We start from the raw sequence: 23,942 nt of genomic DNA, 5'->3' as shown, positions 1-23,942 counted from the left end.
TGCATAAATTAAACAACTAGGTACAAGTCTATATATGATTCAGGGATCACTTGGAATATTGGAAAATAGTAATATTTGTACACAGCAGTTAAACTAGAGTAATTGCTGAATTCTGAAGCTAAAAAGCATTGTTTCACAGACTGCCCTCAGCATGGAAATTCACTCTAAAAATACAGTACCTTCAGCATGGAATAGGGCCTTGTAAATCTCAGGAACTGAGAAGGTTTTGGCAGGTGGAGAATAAATTGGAGGCTAGTCCGGGCAATTTAGCCAGATCCTCTCTCAAAAAAAAAAAAAAAAAAAAAAATTTACAAATTTAAAAAAAGTATTTTTATTTAAAAAAGGCTAAAGGTGCTATGTGGCGCATATCTGCATTCCCAGAATTTGGGTGGCTGAGGCAGTTCTAGGCTAGTTCTAAGCTAGCCTGGGCTACATAAGCAAGTTCAAGGATAGCCTGCAATACATAGTAAGACTCTCCCTCAAAAAAAAACCCAAAAAACAAAAAAACTAAAATAATAAAATAGGCTGAGGATGTGTCTCAGCGGTAAAGTGGTGAGGTTCAATCTTCAGTACTACAAAAAAAAAGAGTACTGCCACTGCTTACTGATTTTTATGCTAAAACAAACAAAAATCTTTTTTAAACTCAAGATCAGAAGACTTATCATGTACTGATTTTTATTCCAAAACAAATGAAACAAAAAACTTTTTTAAACTCAAGATTAGAAGGCTTATCATGTACTGATTTTTATTCCAAAACAAATGAAACAAAAAACTTTTTACAAACCAAGGTCAGAAAGCTTTGAAGTGAGAACAAGATTAGTAGGTTCAGGCCTGGTGAAGTCCTAGAGTTCAATCCCAGTACCACCACCACCACACTCCACAAAAAAGGCAGATACCTTAAAACCAGGAGTTAGTTTCCAGAATCAGAACAATACTTTTAAGCCTTTTGGGGTAGGTTAGCAACTGCCAGGCTGGAAGAGGTGGGGCAGTAGGGAGGGGTTGAATAGGCACTGGTGTTGTTTTGGAGATGACAAATGTCTTGGAACTAGAGAGGAAGAGTTGCAGAGGGTAGTGAATGTGCCAAACGCCATTGAACACTTTAAAACGCTGTATGAGAAATTCACCCCAATAAAAATTCTGTTTCTAAATATACATGCAGGGTTTTCTGGCGGAAACGGACATCACCCGGAGAAGGCCAACAGTACAAAGCCTGTGCCCGGCGGCAGCATCACAGGTGAGATGCACTTCCTTATCACACAGCCCTCGGGAAAGTGGTCCAGAAAGCTCTCTGAGACCCTAGTTTCAGGAATAGCCAATTAACTACAATCAACACTATTCTCCACTCACTTCGATATGAGAAAATGATAAACTACGTATCAGAATCTTCCAGAAATCTTCTACTCGTACTAGAGCCTACACACCAGGGTAAGAGCAGAAGCCATTTTTAAAAATGGCTTTAGATACTGAGTATGCCTCGAACATTACATTAAACCCAGGTGTTTAACTAAGACGGCTGCATTTTCCAGTGGCGCAGGGTCTCACATGAAAATGTGAAAAACACTGTAAGTCTCCTGTAGTAACGAAGCTAGTCCTTAACGTTCACCACCTTAGCAGCCCGCGGGAAAAGCTGGCTTTACTAGCCGAAGAAGGCGGGGCTTCCGAGCGCACTCCCACCGCTCAGCGCGAGCCGCGCCGCTGGGACTCCTAGTAACTGTAGTTTTATGTCCTCAGCTATCTCTTATTCAAGCCAATATGAAGAGCGAAGAGAAACTACAACTCCCAGAATGCTCCGAGAGGCGGGCTAGCGGCCGCAGCGGTGACGACTGTGGCGGAGAAGGCCCGAGGGGCTCTGCGTTCTGGAGCAACGTTGCTGGGGCTGGTGGCTGCTGGTGTCTAGCCTGAGGAGAACAGCGAGCGTGTTCGGCATTTCCTGCCGGGATCTCAGCAACGATGAGTGCTGCCAGGGAGTCTCACCCGCACGGGGTGAAGCGTTCAGCTTCCCCAGACGACGATGTAAATAACAATGGCGGAATGGATGAGGGTTGAGGCCTACTGAAGGCTGGGGTAGGCCGGGCTTGGTGGATGGAGGAGGAAGAGGAAGCGCCTGAGGAGGCTTGAGGGGGGAGAGGAACAAGAAAAATGACTGGGAAATCTCGTTCTTAATTAAGCGCTGGCGACTTGAGAGCAGGAATCCTGCTTGGGACTGCATGCAGGAAGGAAATCTGAAAGGGTCGAGGAATAAAGTTCAGTGAAGGGATTATGGTGCTTGCGTGTTGGGCAACTGATGAAGCAAGGTACTTAGGCCTTTCTGCTTAGGGATGGAGATGGCCCTATAGACCACCTTGTTTAAGGTTTCAAATGCTTCTGTGACAATGGAGAAGTACTCGTGCACATTTGAACAGAATTTCCTGCCTGGATTGTTTTTGCAGTGTGCTGTCCTGGAAGTAGTGTAGTTATCCTTAAACTTCACTCGCAAATGTAAACGGGAAACAATCCTGAAAACTGTTCCAGGCTTATAATTCAGTACTGGCATAATGTGATGAGGTCCAAGACCCTGAGATGTGGAAGCCCATTTTGATTTTAAGTATACCTTATTCGCAATCCCCCAAGCCTTTGTAAGTTTAAATTAACAAACCAACACTTATGTAACTAAGTCCCAACACTGTGTCAGGTGTTGGGAATTCACATTTGTGGTACTTTTGTTTTGTTTTGTGATATATGTGTCCTAGCTCTAGCGCAGTGTCATGGAAATTGTAGGTAACCTAAAAACGCGAAACTAGGTCCTTAAAATGATGAATAAATGTCTTGGAAGCGTTGGTAGAGAAATTATATTGGGAATGGAGCATGTAGAGGTCATCTGTAAAGATAGTGCAGGAACATCTAACTTAGTGTATTTAAAACATATTCTTAAATTTTCGATAGTGCACTTCAGTGCCTTTCCTAGTATTGTTTTGAAACATAAAAGGCTCACTGAACACTACTTTGTACGTAAGGAGATAGTGCTAGGACCTACCCATCTTTGTATGGAAGGTGGACTGAGACTAGAATAGTAAAAATTTGTAAGGAAATTTAATTCTGCAGAAAGATTAGTATCAATAAAGATTTGGGAGGTGAATGTTTACCATTGTTTATTCATGCTTTCTGTTCTCCCAGCTTCTGACATTTAGATCTTTTGCTTTTTAAATATTTTCAAAAGTGTATCTTTTATTTTTCATTGTCTTCTTTGAGACAGGGTCTCTCTATGCAATTTAGAGTGGCCTTACACTCACTTTGTACCTCAGGCTGGTCTTACACTGGCAACAATCCTGCTTCAGCCTCCAGAGTGCTGAGATTACAGATGTGTGCCACCACACCCGGCTTAAAACTATCTTTAAAATAGCTTTAGAAATTGTAGAAAGTCAGACAACAATGATGTATCAACTGTTCTTAGTGAACATCTGCATGTAAAAGATAATTGAAGGATTTTTTTTCTCATTTACTTTACATATTCTTCAGGGTAACAACGTTTTGTGGTATTAGACATTTAATCACAGCATACACTGTAGAAAAGTGCTGACAGTGAAAAAGTAAATATTAAATAAAAGTTACTAGGGTGTATTGAAGAAAATGTATCGTAGTTCTTAGTGACAGATACTAAGCATGAGCCATGTATGGTGGCATACACCTGTAATTCCAGCACTTAGGAGGCTGGGGCAGAAGGGTTGCCATGAATTCAAACCAGCTTCAGGTACATGATGCAACCCTGTCTCAAAACAACAAGAATATTGAGGATGATTTTAACTTAATGGTTTCATTGGTTTGGAGTGAAGAAATGAATATTACAGGGAATGAGGAAGTTCATCTGTGTAACTATTGGATTATATCTAATTTATCAGTCAACCTGCTTTTCAGAATATAACACTTTGGCAGGGTATTTGCTCTTTGTGAGTCAAATGATTTTGAAAAATAAGATTAGAAATTTTAAAAGGTAGGGTTCCTTATGTAATAATGCTGTGAAGGTGTTTGCCTTTGTAGGAACTGTTGGGCATTCAACCCATGACCTTGTTCGTGCTAAACATGCAGGCTACCACCAGTCTATAGCCCCAACCTATGTTTGCTCTTTTAATAGAAAAAAATCAGTAAAGTTAATTGTTAGACAATTGTAACTGCAATCTGTAAGTATTCTCAGTATCCTGTCTAATTTGGTCATGTACAGTGTGATGTGGAAAAGAGCGAGAGGATTTATGGTCAGAAAAATGAAGCAAGTCATCTACATCTCTGTGCCTTAGTGTCCTTATTTGTTAATGGACTATTGTGACGAGTTCTTGAGAGAATGTAAATCAAAACTTCTGTTTATATTAAACAGTCCAGGTTGGCCTGGGAATTTAGCTCAGTGGCAAGCATGAGGTCATGAGTTCAATCCCTGGTACCAAAAAAAAAAAAAGGTCTAGGTAGAGTATCCCTTATGCTTAGAACCAGAAGTAATTTGGATTTGACATTTTGTTTTTTAACTTGAGAATATTTGCATTCACATAATATCTTAGAGAACTGAAATTTAAATAAGGAAATCTATTTGTTTCTTTTTCTCTTTTTTGTTTTTTTGTTTGTTTTTCTTTTTGACTTTTTAAGACACTTTTGCTATGCAGTTCAGCCTGTCCAACTCAATTTGTAGCCAAGGCTGGCCTCAAACTCACAGTGATCCTCCTGCCTCAATCTCCTCTAAATGCTGGGATTACAGGCAGGTACCACTGTGCCTGGCCAGGAAATACATTTGTTTAATACACAACTTAAAAACATAGTCTAAAGATAATTTTATACATTTGTTTTTAGTGTGTTTTGTTTTGCTCTGTCACAAGAGGTCATATGAGGAATTTTCTACTTCGGCATCATTTTGAAATTCAAAAAGCTTTGGATTTTGCAGCTGCTCAGGTTTTCAGCTTTAAAGGATATTCAGCCTGCATACAGTTCTTTGTAGTTACTATTCTTAAACAGTCTTTTAAGGACTCTTGTCTTTGTAGATAAGAAATTTAAATTAAGTAAATGTCAAGCCTAGGCTCATAGAGCAAGTGATTTAGTGCAACTTAGAAATGGAATTTCAGTAGTACTTTTTTAAAAACCATATTAAGCCGAAAATAGTTGAAAGCTCAATGACCTATAAAAAGATGTGAATGGTCACATGGGAAAAAGTAGAGATTTGTGGGGCTGGGGATTTAGCTCAGCAGCACAGGTGCCTGTCTGGTAAGCATGAGATCTTGAGTTCCGTCTCTGATACCCCCCCATCCTTTTTTTTTTTTTGTAATTTAGGTTGCCAAAGTTACAAAAACATACAATCTTTTTGACCAAAAGAATTTAGTAGAACCACAGTGGGTCCAGTATGGTACAGATACTTTTAACTCTTATACCCAGGAAAAGAAGTTCTTAGTCTTCTATGAATAATTTTCAGAAATAGTGAATAGTGACATCAGGAATTTTAATATGAATTTAACAATAGCAAAGTCAAATTTCTGTTTACATTTTTCTGATTTTGATGGTATATATGCCTTCTCATTATACCTAATTGCTCATCTATCATGTGTGCACCTAGAATGTATAGTTTAAGGTTTCATATCTATTTCTAATAAGTTTTAGCTTTGTCATTACTTCTAATTCTTGAATTTGCATGATCAAAATATAATACTTCATTTTCTTTAATTTTTGTTTTTTTCGAGACAGGGTCTTGCTGTGTATTCTAGGCTGGCTTTAAACTCATTGTAGCCCAGGCTGGCCTCAAATTCAGAGAGTGATCCTCTCGCCTCAGCCTCCTGAGTGCTGGGATTACAGGAGTACACCACCACACCTGGCTAATAACGAGAGTTTTTTGAAACCTTTGATTACTTACAACTTTGTGTTAAAGAGGTATTTGTCACTCTTTGCTCCATAATTGCAAAATGCTTCATTTTTGAGATTATGAACTTAGAATGATCGGTCCAATGAATGTTTTCATTTCTGTATCATCTTTTTCCTTTCAGTCACCTTTTATACACACCTGCTTTCTTCAGCCTTTGTCCACTTAAAAACCAAATCAAGCGAATTTTGTTTGCACAAACAAAAGATTAAGTAAAAGTCACACATCCTTTTAGAAAAATGCGGTGATCCTAGTTCCTGCTGCCAAGTAATGCAAGATGAAGTCTTTCCTATTGACTGATTCTCCAGATGAGCAAACTATATTTCTAGTTTGTCTTTTTTTTTCCCCCCCTTGGTTGTCTCACAATGATTATTAGATTTGGAGAAAAGTCATCTAGTATTGCATCATCCAGAGACTTACAGTCTGTGATTGTTACATATAGTTAATTTCACCCTCATTTTTAATCTTTGAAACTATTCCCTGTCATTTTGCATTCATCTGATTGTGGTAGTAGTGGTGGTGGTTTTGGGATTTTTTTTTTTCCATTTTTTGATGTTGGTTTGTCTACTAGTTGTGAAATGCCTTTGTCAGTTTTCTTTGCCATTATGAGTGGGAAATGAAAAGTTGTAGATCTCATGTGTAATCATTGAATTCTAAAAACAGAAAACAGGATTTCTTCTTGAAATATGATGCAGTGTACATTTAGGATACAATGAGAAAAATCTTCCAGCATTCTAGCTTATAATTGTTTTAGTCATTTTTAGCTTGCTTGAAATAATGCATGAATTGTAATGAACTAATTTGTACATTGGTTTCAAGATACAGGGGAAAATATAGTCACCAGAATTCCATAATATGAAAGGGTTCAGTGGACCTGTTGGCGATTACAAGATAATATTAATCTCTAGTCTTTTAGAAAATAACATTTCCCTTTGTTCTTTGGGAGACTTTTAGGATGGAAGTCATGGCATTTCAGTTCTAACAGAATTGCTGAAAAGAAGCTGAAAGATTACAGTTGTGTTCAGTAGATCTAATGATATGCTGTCCCTTAGGATGTCACTGAAGCCAGAATTTTTTAAATTTAAACTAGCAATGTAGCAGCCTTCTTGGTTAAGAGTATTAGATGCTATAGGTCCCTTCAAAAGGCTCTAGCAGTAAGTATTAAAGTGCAGTCTCCACAGCATTAGCATTGTTTAGGGATTTGTTAAAAATTCCAGGCCTGAAATTGAAATTCCGAGGGTACAGATCAACCCACTAGATGATTTGGGTTCATGGGAATTTTTGAGACCCAGAGCTCTGATGGAAGAGAAGTATTCTACCATGAGGTAATAGAAAAAAGAGTATATTTGAATTTGTGAAGCAAATGCTTAGATTAGGCAAAAATGATGAATCCTGTTGGTAGTGAAAAAAGAAACTTGGAATTATAGGTCAACTTTAAATTTTTCAGTACTTACTTTTATGCCAAAAACAAAAACAAAAATAATATTTCTCTTCCAGCTTGGATCTAGCAATTGGGAGGCAGCAGACTTGGGCAGTGAAGAGAGAAAACAAAAGTTCCTCAGACTTATGGGTGCAGGAAAGGTAAGCATCATATGGTAATGCATTTTATATTTTTTTGTATGAAAATAATGTTTATGCTAAATCATAAGGACAGAATACATTTGAATCACATTTTCTTGATTGGCATCATTTCTTTGTGAAGTGTAACCAGCCTAACTTAGTGCTAAAATTTCTACTATTTCTGGACTACTTCTAGAATTCTCAGTGCCCCTGATAGTAAGTTTGGAGACAGTTTAGAGAAAAGAGATGAAAGTTTATGATTTGCTGTCTGTTAGCCTGGTGTTTTTGAAAGAAGCTATTTGTGACTAGTGACTTTGTAGGAACCACTATCAAAAATCTGTTGTGTTTCATAGCTGTTTCCAGCCCTTGAATTAGAAACCATTTAGAAAACTATTTTATATGTAATGACCCAATTTTAAGAATGTTTAATGGATTTTAATACACCTTACACTTTAATTAACTTAAAATACAGAATGCAAGTCCCAGAAAACCCTAACCGTAACCCTAATTGATAAAAAAAAAACCTTTCTTTCCTTGCCATTTATTCTTATACACAAATACAGTAGTCTCAGGACTTTTTTGTAGGAACAAGTAAACTTTATTTTTATAATATTTTCATAGTAATCTTCTACAGAGTAAATTTTGAAAGAAACTGAATTTTAAGAAATGTTTAAAGTTTCTATTCATTTATTTGCCTAAAAGCACTGATTGAACCCAAGGCCTTCCTCCCCTTTTTGTTTGAGACAAAAATCTTACTGAGTGGCTATGTTACCTAGGTTGGGCTCAAACTTGCAAGTCTTTCAGCCTGGAAAACTTTGTTTCTTTTTAAGCCACCTTAAAATGAAATTATGCCATTTATTTTTATTATATATCGGAATACATTCATGCCTTACCAACAATTACTGATATCCTGCCATATAACAGGCCCTGTATGGGTCGTGGGGATCAGAAATCAAAACCTATGTTTGGAACCATCATGTTTTGAAGGAAATTTGATAATACGGAATCATAATTGCTCTGAGCCATGCACATAATGCTGTGGAATCATAGGGAAGGACAGCTAACTCTGGCTTCACAGTTCAAAATAGCTTCCTAGAGATCAAATGAATTTGAGTCTGAAGTTTATTTAAATCTGAAAGAATGAAAAATTAGATGATACTGATGGGTTTGAGGGTAGGGAGAAGTCATATGAAATATAAAGACATACGTAAAGAAAGCATTTATATAACTTTTTTATAAGACTGGGGATTGAACCCAGGACATTTGCATCAAGCTGCATCTCTCCCATTTTTTGTTTTGAAGTGGGTTCTCATTAAGTTGTCCAGGCTAGATGCAAACATGCCACCCTCCTGCTTCAGCCTCCCAGAATACTAGGCATATGGATGTGTATCATCACACCCAATGTGAGTTATTTAATGTTTTGTAGCTGCAAGGTATATTCCTGACACTAACCATCTAGCTCAAATATTTTATTGGTTATTGTCACCCTAGAGTAACTCAAAGCCATTATATTTACATTCAGATCTTACTGGTAGAGTATCTGCCTTATATTCTAATGCAGTAGCCCACTGAACCTTTGATTTGCTTGAGTGTTAATGGCATGTAAAGTAACAATATGCTTGAAGTTTTTAAGTAGTAGCATCTGTTGGCCCATTGTTTCATAATAGAATAGGTTAAGATTGCTTTACAAAGAAAATCCTGTTTAATCTTTCCGTCTGTTTTAATGAATGATTTATTTACCATAAGAAACTAAATATGAACCATTTAGAGTAAACTGAAATGCTGGACACTTACCTGTAAACCCAGCTTCTCAGGAGACTGAGGTAGGAGAATTGCAAGTTTGAGGCAAGACTAGACAAGTTAATGAGACCTTGATTTAAAATTTAAAAAGAATTGAGGATATAGCTCAGAAATACAGTGAGTGCCTAGCATGTACAAGGCCCTGGGTTCACCACAAGAGTAGACTACACTGATAAATTGAGACCAGAAATAGATATAGATACAGATATTTTTTTAATCAGGTTGGTTACTCTCCATCCCCCGCCCCCCATCTTTTTGAGGCCGGATCTCGCTATGCTATGTAGTGATCCTCCTGCCTTAGTCTCCCAAGTGCTGGGATTATAGACATGCACCACCATGCTGTCAGTTTTGGTTACTTATTTTGAATAAGTGTATTTTTATGTTTTATAGTGATAGATTGTTTTATATTTTATTTTGACAAGTTATGATTAGTTTATTGTAGTCTGATAGTACAGAGCTAGCTACTTGGTTGCAATATGTATTGTAAATAATAATGCTTATTTTTTTAAGTTGGGCATAATGGCACACATGCATAATCCTAGGACTTGGGAGGCTCAGGCAGGAAGATCACAAATTTGAGGTCAGCCTGGGCTGGAGTGATGAATTCAAAACCAGCCAGCACTACAGAGTAAAACTTTGTCTCAAAACACTCAAAAAGTAGCAGTGATTTTATTTTTTATTTTAAAGACTGATCACTTTGTTTAAGTCTGTCAGTTTTTTCATTTTATTTACCTGAATAATCTGTTTACTCTGTCTACGAAAGTCCTAAGTCAAGAGAAAGCAATAGTAGGAAATGTAAAGCAACTCATATAACTGGACTTTTAGGAAAGAAAATACTTAGATTGTCTTAATTCTCTAGTTATCTGTCCATTTCATTTAAAATTCTGATCTGGGTTGGGTGTGGTGGTACATACCTGTAGTCTCAGTGATTGGGAGGCTGAAGCAGGAAGATTGCCACAAGTTCAAGGCCAGCCTAGGCTACATGGTGAGACCTATCTGAAAGAAAAACTCTGATCTGATTTCTACCCCTGCTTTATACCTTATCCCCTTATTCTGCTCTGTGTAGTCTTAATGGCACTCGTTTACTTCTACTATACTATAGTTATGTTTTCATTATGTCTGTCTGTTTCCCTTCCCCATCTGTACCCTTCTGAAAATGTAAGGTTTATAAAGGTTGAGATCTGTTTCTTCCCTCTCCTTCATTGTATCCTGGAAGTCTGGACTAGTTTCTAGTTGATAATAGTTAAATTAGTACTCTTATTCTAATAACATTTTCTATCTTGTAGAAGGAACACACTGGTCGTCTTGTTATAGGAGATCACAAATCAACATCACATTTCCGAACAGGTAAGAAAGTAAAGATATAATTTAATTGGAGGTGTTAAATTTGATAAATGAAATACTTGCACATATTTTGGAATATTCCTCTATATAGAGTTGATTAGTCATTAAAATATTACTATATGAAAATTAAATTCACCATACATTAAAATTTACTATATGAAAATATGTTACACAGATATATACAGATATATATAACACATATAAACATGTCATGTCAGAGAATATCAAATTTTGTGTATTTTGATTAAAAAGGATAGGAGACTATATCACTTACATATCATGGGTTCCCAGTCATCAGGCCATAGATTAATTTCACTACTGGTTCATGGCCTGGTAAGGAAAGGGACAACACAGCAGGAGGTCCATAGCAGGAATCTGAGTAAAGACTGATCTACACCAGCTGCCTATACTTCCCATTACTACCTGAGCCTCCACTTTGTGTTAGATCAGCAATGGCAATAGATTCTCAGAGGACCACGAACCCTACGTTAACTGCACACGCGAGGGATCAAAGTTGTGTATGCCTTATGACACTCTAATGCCTGATAATCTGAGGTGGAGCTGGGGTAGTAGTGCTGCTACTGGAGAGCAAGTGCAAATACAGATTAACGTTAGCAAAGATGTTGGATTACACAGAGACCATAATGAATCAGTTGCTTGAGGACTCTTCTCAAAACCTCATGAATGAGTGGTGAGCTTCATCTGGTGGCAGGCTTTATAGTGGTAGTTATATTGATATACAGTTACACCTGGTGGTAGGCTTTTAAGTCAGAATCTGACACATACTTCAGTCTGTATGTGGCCCACCCATTATTTCAATAACTACTTCAGTTCTTGCCTCCTCACACAGTGTACACTTATCCACAGTTTAGTAAGCCCATGGGCTGAGCCTAGCCAAACTTCAGTTATAAAAACATAACTGGAAAGTTTCCTTTGAAATAGGGGTAAAACTCAGTGAAGCAGCATAAAACTTTTAAGACTGTCAACAAAAAGAACCTGCATTTAAAACAGTAATCTCTAGCCTTTTTGGAATCAGGCACAGGTTCATGGAAGGTACTTTTCTGTTAAACTGGGGACAGTGAATGAGTCAAGCACATTACATTTATTGTGCATTATTTTTCTATTGTATTACATTGGAATATATAGTCAAAGCACAATGCATAGTCAGTGGGTACCCCACGTTTGTTTTAACCAGACATTACCATTAAGGGATGATGTGAGAAAGGGACACCCAAAGTCTGTTATAATATCCAGTCTACCCCAGTACCTGGTTTTGGTCACTGTCACTGCAAGTGGAAGCTGCAGTACTTCTGCAGCAAACTCAGGACGCTTCACCTTGACTTTAATTCAGAATGTGTGAAGATCTGAAGTGGTCTCAAATGTACTGTTTAAGGCAGCTGTCATTTGAGGTCTAAGGAACTGTAATCTTCTTCTGACACAGACAATATCCATCCTCCTGGCTTCTTGACGAACGCCTTAGGATCCATGCATTCCGGTTGGGCAGGGGGGTTCTTCTGTGGTTGAGGAGTAACGCCCAAACTCTTGAAAGCTGGGCTGGGTGATCATGCTCCTGCTGAGGGAAAGAGATGGCTCTGGCTCTGTCTCTTTTGAAACTCTCTGCTAATGTCTGAAACACTCCACAATAGCAGTTAGGCTTTGAATGCAGCCTCTTTATCTGCCAACTTGAACACACTTGTCTCCTGACATGACAGACTGAGTTTGTTGTGCAGGGTGGACATGTCACGTGAGTAAGCAAGTTTTGGAATCCTTTTGTGTCTTTGAAATGTACTGCCAGTGGTGTTGTTCTTCTAGAAGACATCTCTGGGGTGGCTCTCATAACTCCCCAAATCTGGCTACCCTGCTTCTGTGTGTAAGAGAAGACAGACGTGTGTACGCCGTGGAAACAGACAGGACTTAAGAACATGTACTTTAACGTGGTTGATAATTCTAATCACATGCTGCAGATATCAAGTTCAGGTGCCATTTTTCAGCGAGGCTCCATTCCTCTTGGATTAACAGTGTATAGCCTCAATTTCAGAAGTGACCTCTTTGACCTAAGTAGTGAAACCAGAAAGCCATCCCACTCTGACCGCCACTCCATCTCTACATAAACTGACACAAAACAACCAGTTAAGTTTCCCCGATGTGTAATCAGGAGATGTGAATACCATGCAGCTGTGGTATTGGTTGGCCACCAAAGCCCACATAACACGTCCTTGTGCACATTCTCCTGGAAGTTCTGCTGCACGGAAGTGAGCATTGTCACCTTGTCGTCAGCATCAGTAAACTCATCAACCTGGTCTGCCTACCACAGTGACTCATGAATCCTAACTGTGCCTCAACATCCTCCACTGATTCCTCAGTTCATCTCACTGTGGTGCTAGTTGAAAGAGGAACACATGTCACCTTTCAAACTACAGCTTCTGTGGTCGCTTGGGCAGCACATCTACTAAAATTGAGCTGCGGTTTCTGCTGACAGCTCACAACAGATGTCCTCAGCAGCAGGCAGGATCAACTCTTCGAACAGCAAACAGCTGCTTAGCTTTAGCAGTGCAGTTAGCCACTGAGAGTGATGCTCTTGGTGCAGACACATTTGATGGAGTGGTGGCCTCTGACACTTGCTTCTGTTCGCTGTTCACACCGCTTTGTTTTGAAAAACTCCAGAGGCTTGTCTTCTGTGGTGGGGCTGCTTGTTCTCCACGTGACGAAGGACTCAGGTGTTGGAGCTGGTCACATACTATACAAAGTGGGCTTGGAGAGTGTGAGTCACCTGTTGCAATGAACCCATAATTTAAGGACGACTCTTGGTGTTTTTTTTCAGTTGCACCCTCTTGTTGGCATTTCTAGAGTCTTCTGCTATACCATCAGGTCTTCTCCCTTTTTCCAAAAAACTGCAGTGATGTTTGTTTTTACTTATTTTGGCTAGCATTAATTAACCAGGACTGCTGCTGAAAAAGTGCAGTCTATTAAAGAGGCAGGGACTGAAGTGGTAAATAAAATGGGTGGGCCACATGTAGACTAAAATAAGCCTGGTATTCTGACGTAAAGCCTGCCACCAGATGGAGCCGTGCAATTGGACTGCATCAACTTACTTGCCTCTGTAAAGTCTGCCACCAGGTGCAGCTTCCTTGTCACTTGCCCCTCATGGTTTTGAGAGATGTTTGCAAAAGGCTGGTTTTTTTTTTGTTGTTTTTTTTTTTTTTTTTTTTTGGTCTCTGCAATCAAACCTCTTTTCTAGGCTAGGGATGTATCAGTGGCACAGTGCTGGCCTGGCAAATGTGAGGTTCTGAGTTTAATTCCTGGTGCCAAAAAAAAAAAAACCCCGCTCTGCTAATGTTAATCTGTATTTGCAGTCTCTCTCCAACACTAGTACTGCACCTCAGATTATCAGACATTAGATTCTCATAAGGAATACAACTTTGGTCCCACATGCATGCAGTTAATAATAGGGTTTGTGGTCCCCTGAGAATCTAATGCCACTGCTGATCACACAGGAGGTGGAGCTCAGGTGGTAACACAAATTATGAGGAGCTTTAGAGGTAGTTGAATCCTTTCTCCGTTGGGCATTACTTCCTCCTGGGTGGCCCAGTTTATAAAAGCCATGTACTTATAAAAGTATACTACTCAGTACTAGTCTATGGTCTGGGGGTTGGGAACTCATGATTAAAAAAAAAACACCAAGAGTCGTCCTTAAATTATGGGTTCATTGCAACAGGTGACTCACACTCTCCAAGCCCACTTTGTATAGTATGTGACCAGCTCCAACACCTGAGTCCTTCGTCACGTGGAGAACAAGCAGCCCCACCACAGAAGACAAGCCTCTGGAGTTTTTCAAAACAAAGCGGTGTGAACAGCGAACAGAAGCAAGTGTCAGAGGCCACCACTCCATCAAATGTGTCTGCACCAAGAGCATCACTCTCAGTGGCTAACTGCACTGCTAAAGCTAAGCAGCTGTTTGCTGTTCGAAGAGTTGATCCTGCCTGCTGCTGAGGACATCTGTTGTGAGCTGTCAGCAGAAACCGCAGCTCAATTTTAGTAGATGTGCTGCCCAAGCGACCACAGAAGCTGTAGTTTGAAAGGTGACATGTGTTCCTCTTTCAACTAGCACCACAGTGAGATGAACTGAGGAATCAGTGGAGGATGTTGAGGCACAGTTAGGATTCATGAGTCACTGTGGTAGGCAGACCAGGTTGATGAGTTTACTGATGCTGACGACAAGGTGACAATGCTCACTTCCGTGCAGCAGAACTTCCAGGAGAATGTGCACAAGGACGTGTTATGTGGGCTTTGGTGGCCAACCAATACCACAGCTGCATGGTATTCACATCTCCTGATTACACATCGGGGAAACTTAACTGGTTGTTTTGTGTCAGTTTATGTAGAGATGGAGTGGCGGTCAGAGTGGGATGGCTTTCTGGTTTCACTACTTAGGTCAAAGAGGTCACTTCTGAAATTGAGGCTATACACTGTTAATCCAAGAGGAATGGAGCCTCGCTGAAAAATGGCACCTGAACTTGATATCTGCAGCATGTGATTAGAATTATCAACCACGTTAAAGTACATGTTCTTAAGTCCTGTCTGTTTCCACGGCGTACACACGTCTGTCTTCTCTTACACACAGAAGCAGGGTAGCCAGATTTGGGGAGTTATGAGAGCCACCCCAGAGATGTCTTCTAGAAGAACAACACCACTGGCAGTACATTTCAAAGACACAAAAGGATTCCAAAACTTGCTTACTCACGTGACATGTCCACCCTGCACAACAAACTCAGTCTGTCATGTCAGGAGACAAGTGTGTTCAAGTTGGCAGATAAAGAGGCTGCATTCAAAGCCTAACTGCTATTGTGGAGTGTTTCAGACATTAGCAGAGAGTTTCAAAAGAGACAGAGCCAGAGCCATCTCTTTCCCTCAGCAGGAGCATGATCACCCAGCCCAGCTTTCAAGAGTTTGGGCGTTACTCCTCAACCACAGAAGAACCCCCCTGCCCAACCGGAATGCATGGATCCTAAGGCGTTCGTCAAGAAGCCAGGAGGATGGATATTGTCTGTGTCAGAAGAAGATTACAGTTCCTTAGACCTCAAATGACAGCTGCCTTAAACAGTACATTTGAGACCACTTCAGATCTTCACACATTCTGAATTAAAGTCAAGGTGAAGCGTCCTGAGTTTGCTGCAGAAGTACTGCAGCTTCCACTTGCAGTGACAGTGACCAAAACCAGGTACTGGGGTAGACTGGATATTATAACAGACTTTGGGTGTCCCTTTCTCACATCACCCTTTAATGGTAATGTCTAGTTAAAACTTGGGGTACCCACCGACTATTGCACTGCGGTGAGCTGTCTAATTATTGCATTGGAGTATATAGTTATATAAGGAAAGAAACCCCACAGAAAGTAAATGTAATGTTTTTGAAGCTCTTGCAACCACCTCCTGAACCCCTGGGTCAGTGGAAAAATTATCTTCTGTGAAACCTATCCCAGGTACCAACAAGACTAGAGATGCTGAGATATATAAATACGATATTCTAACCAAAACCAAAATCCTTTTCTATCTTCATGCTTACTGATTCAGAATGTATATTTTAATTATAGTTAAGTTTTGTCACTCATTGCCAAATGAGATTCATATACTTTGTCTTCCTTTTTAGATTATTTTTATTTTAGATATTTTTCTTTGTATAAATGATTTAGTGTATTTGATATATAACACCATTTTTTAAAGTTTATTCACTCATTCTGAAAGCTTTGAAGAACATAAGTAGGCTTCAGAGTCTGAAGTATTTCCTTCTTTTAATAAAACTTGAATTTTAATTTTAACTAGGGTCTGTTGAAAAGTAAAACTTTAATCTGCTTAAAATTGGCACCTTGGGCTGGGCTGTAGCTCTGGTAGAGAGCCTGCCTAGCATGCACACAGCCCTGAGTTCAGGCCCCAGGACCACAAAAAAAAAGTACGAATCTTGGACATCAGTAATGTCATAATCTCCTAGTCTAAGTTAAACGCAAGCAATTTAACTTCATGTTTATCTAGTATGTATAGCAAATTTCATACATTAATAGGTCTTTTGCTTATCTAATGTTAAAAATTTGTTTCCAGTTGTTTCACATTGCATCATAAGGCAAAAAATGAGTCTTGGTAATGGAAAAATACTTTAACTGCATCATTTACCCTTAAAACTAGGCACTTTATGAGTAAAAAGATTGGCATACTTTACCATTTGTGACTAATACTTGAGATTTCTCCTATATAAGTTTATGTTAGTACACAGGAAACTCCAGCAATATTGGTAAAATTCTAATTCTGGAGTAGTAGGTCTGTGGGTGGTGGCTTAGTGTCTGCTTCATAACTTACAAACAGCAGAAAGTATATTAAGTATATGTACATGTAGCATGACAAAATAAAATCTTTTTATGTTGCTTCAGTTAGCACATACCAAGCCAAGGAGGCATAAAGGAGAGCCATTTCAAGGTCACTTTCATGTAGTCACTAAACAGAACTGCCTAGCTTTTCAGTTTTTGTTTGAGACAGGGCCTTGCTGTGGTTCAGGCAGGCCTTGAACTTAGTGTGTAGTCTAAGACAGCCTAAAACTTGGCCTCCTGTGGGTACAGTTGTGCGCCATGTCCAGCCTTTTTCACTATTTCAAAAGCAAATGATTTTTTTCATCACAGTTTTTGTTTTGTTTTTTATAGGTAGTTTGGAAAGTTTTTACAAGAGTCATAGCTGGGCATGTTGATGCACACCTGTAATCCCAGCACCAGGGAGGCTGAGGCAGGAAGATTGGCATATGTTCAAGGCTGGCCTGCGCTATCTAGTTTAAAGCCAACCTGAACTATGTAACAAGACTTTGTTTCAAAAACCAAACACTAGCAACAAAAACAGACCAGTCATTAAACAGGTGTAGTAAAAGGCTCATTTTTGAAAGACTAATCATAAATGCATCTTTTAATTGTTATGAGGTAACTACTGTGCTATAGAGATCTATACACAAACTTCATTGTAAAATTAGTTGCATTTAGAGAATTCAGCTCTGAATAGTATAGCATCTGTATAATAGGTTTTTTTGTGTAATCAAATGTTTTTATTAATTTGACTGAAACATAACCAAAGTAAAATGGACATGCAGGGGAAGAAGACAAGAAAATTAATGAAGAACTGGAGTCTCAATATCAGCAAAGTATGGACAGTAAATTATCAGGAAGATACCGACGACATTGTGGACTTGGCTTCAGTGAGGTAGTGGCTGATTCTTTTTCATTGACTGGGAGGATAACCAGTTTCAGTTTGACATCATTTCTTTTAGGTTACCCTAGCAACCAAGAATCCTAATGTTAGAAGGCTATTTTTATAGAGGTACTTAAAATACTCTTACTGCCCAACTGAGTCTTCATAGATAAGCAGAAAAGATGTTTCTAAGAATTTAAAACTGAGTTTTGTAAACCAGACCAGTATAAATTCTGCCTAATCATGGTACATCTTTAATGGGCATAAATGACTTGCTCACAAGTTAAGTAAAATACATAACTTTAAAATACTAGTAGAATTCACAATCATTTCCTAAGTGATCTCTTTTTAGGTTCTGAATTAATGGACAACTACAGGTTACTCCAAAGTAACATAATACACAAAATGTCTAGAACTTATTTCTATATAAAAATTATTAGATAAGTAATTTTCAAACTAACAGGAGGGGAGCCAGATGAGTGGTCTTCAGATTCCTTTCTTGTATCTGTAGATCCCTGATCCTCAGTGCTGAATTCTTCCATCAGCGGCCCCTGGTTACAGTGTTGTCTTAAAACTGCTGACCTAACAATAGTTAGGATGTGGGCTTTTTTAAAAAGATTCTGACGAAAACCCTCTGCCAATCTGTGTACTGGCAAATGAGTGGTTTTAAGAGGAGTCTGTTGATTGGTGTTTTAGGTAGAAGATCATGATGGAGAAGGTGATGTGGCTGCAGATGATGATGATGATGATGATTCACCTGATCCTGAAAGTCCAGATGATTCTGAAAGTGATTCAGAGTCAGAAAAGGAAGAATCTGCTGATGAACTCCAAGCTACTGAGCATCCTGATGAAGTGGAAGATCCCAAAAACAAAAAAGATGCAAAAGGCAACTATAAAATGATGTTTGTTAAATCCAGTGGTTCATAACTCCCAAACACTTAGACTTTGTATTAAAAGTAAGCCTTATTGTTATAATGCACAGTGGAGGACTGCTTATATAGCACAGACCTTTGTATTATAATTTTTAAAAAGGCCCTTTTAAATAATTACAAAGTGTTTGATTTCAAATGCCATGGGTTACACTTTTATGGGCATGACTACAACCATTTTTGTAAAGAGCAAGAGTTGTATAAAATAAGAAATAAATACAGTACTCAACTTCCTTTCATATCAGCATCCTCAGCCCTCTAGCCTCACCTTGTACCCCTGCAGATGCATTTGGGGGGAATACTTTTTTTGTTTGTGGTAGCTCTTTCATCTATTTTTTTCATATTTTTCTCTTTCTTACAGAAGTTCATGTGATACTGTGAGATGTTCATGAAAAATATTCCTTAGTTATACTTTGTTAAAGTAGAACTACTTATGAATCTTTCTGCTGCCATCACAATCTAAAGTACTGTTGGCAAAAGACTAGATATTTAGTTGACCCTTACTGATTCAGCTCTTCTCTTGGACCAAAGTAACACAACAAGAAGTATATTAACTCCCATTAGGACGTAATTACAACTGTCATACCTTTGGAATGTTAGGATCCTGAACAGTCTTTATATCATTTAATTATACTGTATGTTAGATTTTTGATAAAATTTGGTCAATTTTTACAGAAGAAATTATTTCTCTGATCATTTAGTTCTACTTAGAAATATGTAAAACTGGATTTTTTTTTTTAAATAATATGTGACCAAAGTTCATTTTTTTCTTCTGAAGGTCTAAATAAAGAGAAAGCAGTTTCCCATATTTCGTTGTGATACCTTTATCCTCATTTTTGAAAAATGAGGAATGGGCGCAAGTGAACAAGAAGCTGGGACAAATTCTCTTTTATCTCAGTACTATTATTTTGATACTAAAGAGAAGTATTACTTTGCAGTTCTAGTGCTGCTTCTGTTGGGGTAAGATTAGAATCACCTGACCGTAATATAGTGGAATTGTACAGTGGGTTAACATAAATGCATTATGGGGCTATTTGAACACTTGGTTCCAAAATCTTAATATTTCTAAATAACAAGTTCAAAGACATGAGTCAAACTTTATTTGTAACCTAAATGTTACACAACTAGATGTCTAAGTGTGAATGTTTGGTGTGTTGCACTGTTTGTTTTTTTTTTTTTTTTTCTTTCTTTTTCTTTTTTATCGGTACCGGGGATCGAACTCACGACTGCCTGCTTGCAAGGCAGGCACTTATGCCGCTGAGCTAAATTCCCAGCCCCTGTTGCACTGTTTTTTAAAGCTCTATGTTATGTTTAAATTTAGAGTGTTAAGAAGGAAGCAGGTGCAACAGGTGATTTCTGGGTTACAGATTATGTCTTGCAATATTTTTCATCTAGTAAACCCTTGAGGTTCAAGGTGTTTCTTGTGCAGGTTGTTTTGTTTTGGGGATTTTGCTTTTTTTTTCTTTTTCCCCCCAGACAGCATCTTGCTATGTATTTCAGACAAGCCTTGAACTCACTATGAAGCCCAAGCTGGCCTTGAACTCCTTACGACCCTCTGCCTCTGTCTCAGCCTCCTGTGTATGAATTACAGACCACCATGCCTTCAATTCAGTCTTAGTTCAACCATTAATTTTCAAATATGTAGCCTCCAGGTTTATATATTAGTTAATTTAATTAGAAAACAGAATCTTGGCTTAATGTTTCATAATGGAAGGAGGGAGACCAATATTATGTTTCAAAACAAATATTTCCATCAGTTCATCACTTAAATGTTTAACCCTTGGTTTTAATATGTAATTAGAAACACCTAGAATAACTGCCCTGCATGACCGTTTTCCTTAATCTCCACATAGAGGTTCTCACTTTAATTCATGTGTTACTAGACACTAACAACATTCAGGACTAGAATTAAGCTTAGGATCCACATGGCCTAGTATCCAGACAGCATGGTAAACAGAACTGTCTTCCATGCATGAAGCTTTTCTTACCAGATGGGGTCTAGGGGACAGAAGGAGCCAAGCCGGGATGGTGGTACACGCCTATAATCCTAACACTCTAGGAAGCTGAGGCAGGAAGAGTACAGGTGAACCCCAGCCTGAGCATCCTAGTGACTTAATGAGATCTTGTCAAAAAAAAAAAAAAAAGCATTGGGATGTAGGTCAGTGTGAAGGCCCCAGGTGTAACCCCCAGCAGTGTGGGGAAAAAAGACCAATGTTAGGCTATATTGATGTCTGCTAAAGAAATATTGAGGGGAGGGTTGTGCAGTAAAACACTAATACCTGGAAAGTTTAAGGGCAGTTTTTTCTATATAGTGATAATTTCCTTACCTGAAGTGTGCTGCTTTCAAGTTTGCCTATATCAGATATCTAAATCCCATTATCTAAAAGTCTATTGAATGCTTTCAGGAACAAATAACAGCATCATTTGTAGTATTAGGGGAAAATCCTTAACGTCAAAAACCTTTATTTTTTTATATGTAATGCTGAGTCTCAAATCCAGGGCTTCACACATGCTAGGCAAACACACCACATGTCCAACCCCTCAAGTATTTTTAAAACTTGGGGAAATTGAAGATAGAGAAAAAAGTTTAGAGAAATTGACCCATAGATTGAAAACAAAGTTATGCCATGTTCTTCTAGTAAACTTAGAAATCAGTTTCAGCTCTCTGGGTACTTCTTAATACACAAGGCTGCTGGGGATATAGCTCAATGGCACAGCCCTTACCTGGCAAGCACAGGGTTGTAAGTTCAGTCTCTGGTGCCAAAACACAAACACACACACATACAAGACTGTGTTTCCATTACTTCATCTCCATCACTGCCACATCCAGTATACCGTAAAGTATCCAAAGGATGGCCTTCCTTCTGAAATCACTAGTTTAGAAATCTCAGTAATGCACATAAAACTGATAGTACAATTCTGTTTTATTACACCTGTTTATGTCAGGTGAAAGTCAGCGTTCACCTTCCTAAGCCCTGTCTCGGTATTTACTTGATCTACCAATTCTGGTTCAGCCCCTGAAATAACTGCCAATGTTATACCTTCCTTGTAAATCCCAGCCCAGGATGTGTCCAACCCCCTGTAAGTGACTTCTAGAGAAAAACGGGCAGATGCGTAAATCAGTATACATTGATACTGGTTGACCCCAGTGTTGCCTGGTAACCTTTTTTCTGTAGCTCTTCTGTTTTCTTAACAATTTATAACATTTGGAAACATGACTCTTCCCCTCCTTATACTTCCCTTCCCTTTCTTACATGAAAAAAGAGAGACCTTAATTCCCTGCACTTCCCCCTACAAAGTCCACAACCAGGGACAAGTGACCATTGTGTACTCAGTCATATCCCAGCTCTACTACCATGGTGACCCTGAGCATAATTTAACCTCTGGACTCCTTTCATCAGTAGAATCAGGGCAGTAACCACTGTGTATCACTGAGAATTGGGTAAAATGAGTAAAGAGCTTTAGTGTTCGGGTTCTGTGTGATTAACAAATGCTAGCAGCTGTTAATGCTTTTGTACTTTTATAAGCCTAGTGGTCTCAATTATCCTTGAAGTCTTCAACCTGTTCTGTAATCTTCTGGCTCTTTGTTAGCGTTTTAGTAGGTATTTACATCTAGTAGATATTTTACATCTTAAAAAAAAAAAACAAAAACGGTGGCACATTCCTGTAACCCTGGCACTCTAGGAGTCTGAGACAGGAAGACAGTTATTTTCAGTGGTGCTGGGGATTGAACCCAACAGGGATACTACCCCTGCTAAGACCCCCTTTTTCTTGACTTTTGAAACAGGATCTTTCCGGGGTTTGCTCCAAACCTTTAATCCTGCCTCAGCTTCCACTGTAGCTGGGATTACACACAGACTGTACCACGGCCAGCTAATAGCTGGTTTCGGTTACTGTGTACTTCCTCACTGCTGTCCCCTCTATTCCACTCCCGGTGTGGCTTCTGCGCCCCTCTGAATACCACAGTGAAAAGCTATTCCCACCAGATCAAAGACTTTCATTTTTCAAAAACGTTTTAAAGTACTTTTTAGTTCTTTGATTAGTTAGCAGTACCTGACATTGTTGCTCAGTGGTCTTCAGAGTGAAATATACACATTGCCATAGTTCAGCTGAGACTTTCCCCAGTCTATATGTCCATGAGTGCTTACTCTCAAACTGATCTGCCTTAAAACTACTTCTCATTTCACAGCTTTTCTCCCCCTGGAGGAAGGAAAGGCAAGACCTCTCAGCCGTCCCAAAACCTCTTCTGCCACGGATGACACGGCACAGAAGCCCCAATAGTTACTGGCACTATCCTCTTGGACTTGCCAGTCTCCAGAACTGTAAGAAAAAATTGTTTTCAGTGCTGGGGATTGAACCCAAGACCTTACCCAGCTGGGAAAGCACTACTGCTGAGCTGCACCCCAGACCTCTGTATAAATTAGTATAAATTAGTCTGTGCATTCTGTTATGGTGGAATACAGGCAAACACAGGTGGCTTCTCTCAAAACTAGTAGAGAACTAGATTGTTGGCTGATTAAAAAATAAATTTGGATAAAAGATCTCTCATTTTTGACCTAAATTGTAAGAACTCAGGGGCTTGGGGGCCAGGGGTGTGGCTCAGCGGCATGGTATCTGCCTGGCAAGCAAAAGGTCCTAAGTTCAATTCCCAATTAGAAAAAAAAAATTCAGGGGCTTGAGTGTGTTTTCTTTTTTCTTTTTTTGGCTTTTTTTCGTTTTTATCGGTACCAGGGATCGAACGCACGACTGCTTGCTTTCAAGGCAGGTGCTTATGCCGCTGAGCTAAATCCCCAGCCCCTTGAGTGTGTTTTCTAAAACCTGCTATTAACCATTTTTTCACATGAGCAGCGTTTCTCAGTGCTTTGATCTACAGAAACACAAATAGAATTTTCTCCTTTAGGAACTCCCAGTTATGTGCATGTTGCGTCTCCTATCTCCGTATCATTTTTTCAGTCTTCAGTTTCCCTGTGTACTCTCATTCCAGTGTTACTTTCATTCTTATTATTTTATTGTTAAATTCTGTCCCTTAGTTCTTTCAGCTCACATTTCATTCTTTGCTTCCATCATATGTTGTATTTCTGATGTGTGCTCTTATTTTGTAGATTAATTTTTTCAGATTAAAAGCTCGATTGTTTTTTTCGTGCTGGGAATTGAACACTTGACCTCATGCTTGCCAGGCAGGCACTGTGCTGCTGCTGAGCTATATCCCTGCCCCCCAGATTTTTCATT

The 23,942-nt window shown here is 38.9% G+C and overlaps 1 protein-coding gene across 4 annotated transcripts; it reads left to right on the top strand.

Moving 5' to 3' along the window:
* The first annotated feature begins 1,793 nt into the window (after window positions 1–1,793).
* Window positions 1,794–23,254, top strand: CUNH11orf58 (chromosome unknown C11orf58 homolog). Of its 4 annotated transcripts, XM_063251817.1 has the most exons (7): window positions 1,821–2,013; window positions 5,692–5,874; window positions 7,361–7,444; window positions 10,510–10,570; window positions 17,687–17,796; window positions 18,481–18,670; window positions 22,903–23,254. In XM_063251817.1, exons 3-7 carry the CDS (start codon window positions 7,430–7,432, stop codon window positions 22,992–22,994), a joined length of 468 nt encoding a protein of 155 aa, XP_063107887.1. In that variant the 5' UTR covers window positions 1,821–2,013; window positions 5,692–5,874; window positions 7,361–7,429; the 3' UTR covers window positions 22,995–23,254. The 4 variants fall into 4 exon arrangements, with proteins under 4 accessions (XP_023419054.1, XP_013003564.1, XP_003465771.1 ...); XM_013148110.3 differs by lacking the exon at window positions 5,692–5,874 and having other exon boundaries at window positions 1,804–2,013; XM_003465723.5 differs by lacking the exons at window positions 5,692–5,874; window positions 22,903–23,254 and having other exon boundaries at window positions 1,804–2,013; window positions 18,481–19,521.
* The last annotated feature ends 688 nt before the right edge of the window (window positions 23,255–23,942 follow it).

Source organism: Cavia porcellus, unplaced genomic scaffold, assembly GCF_034190915.1.
Source record: "Cavia porcellus strain 051 isolate PalLab524CR breed Dunkin Hartley unplaced genomic scaffold, mCavPor4.1 scaffold_6, whole genome shotgun sequence".
Lineage (NCBI taxonomy): Eukaryota > Metazoa > Chordata > Mammalia > Rodentia > Caviidae > Cavia > Cavia porcellus.
The sequence above is the reverse complement of the archived record's forward strand: the minus strand, read 5'-3'. Positions and strand labels throughout refer to the sequence as shown.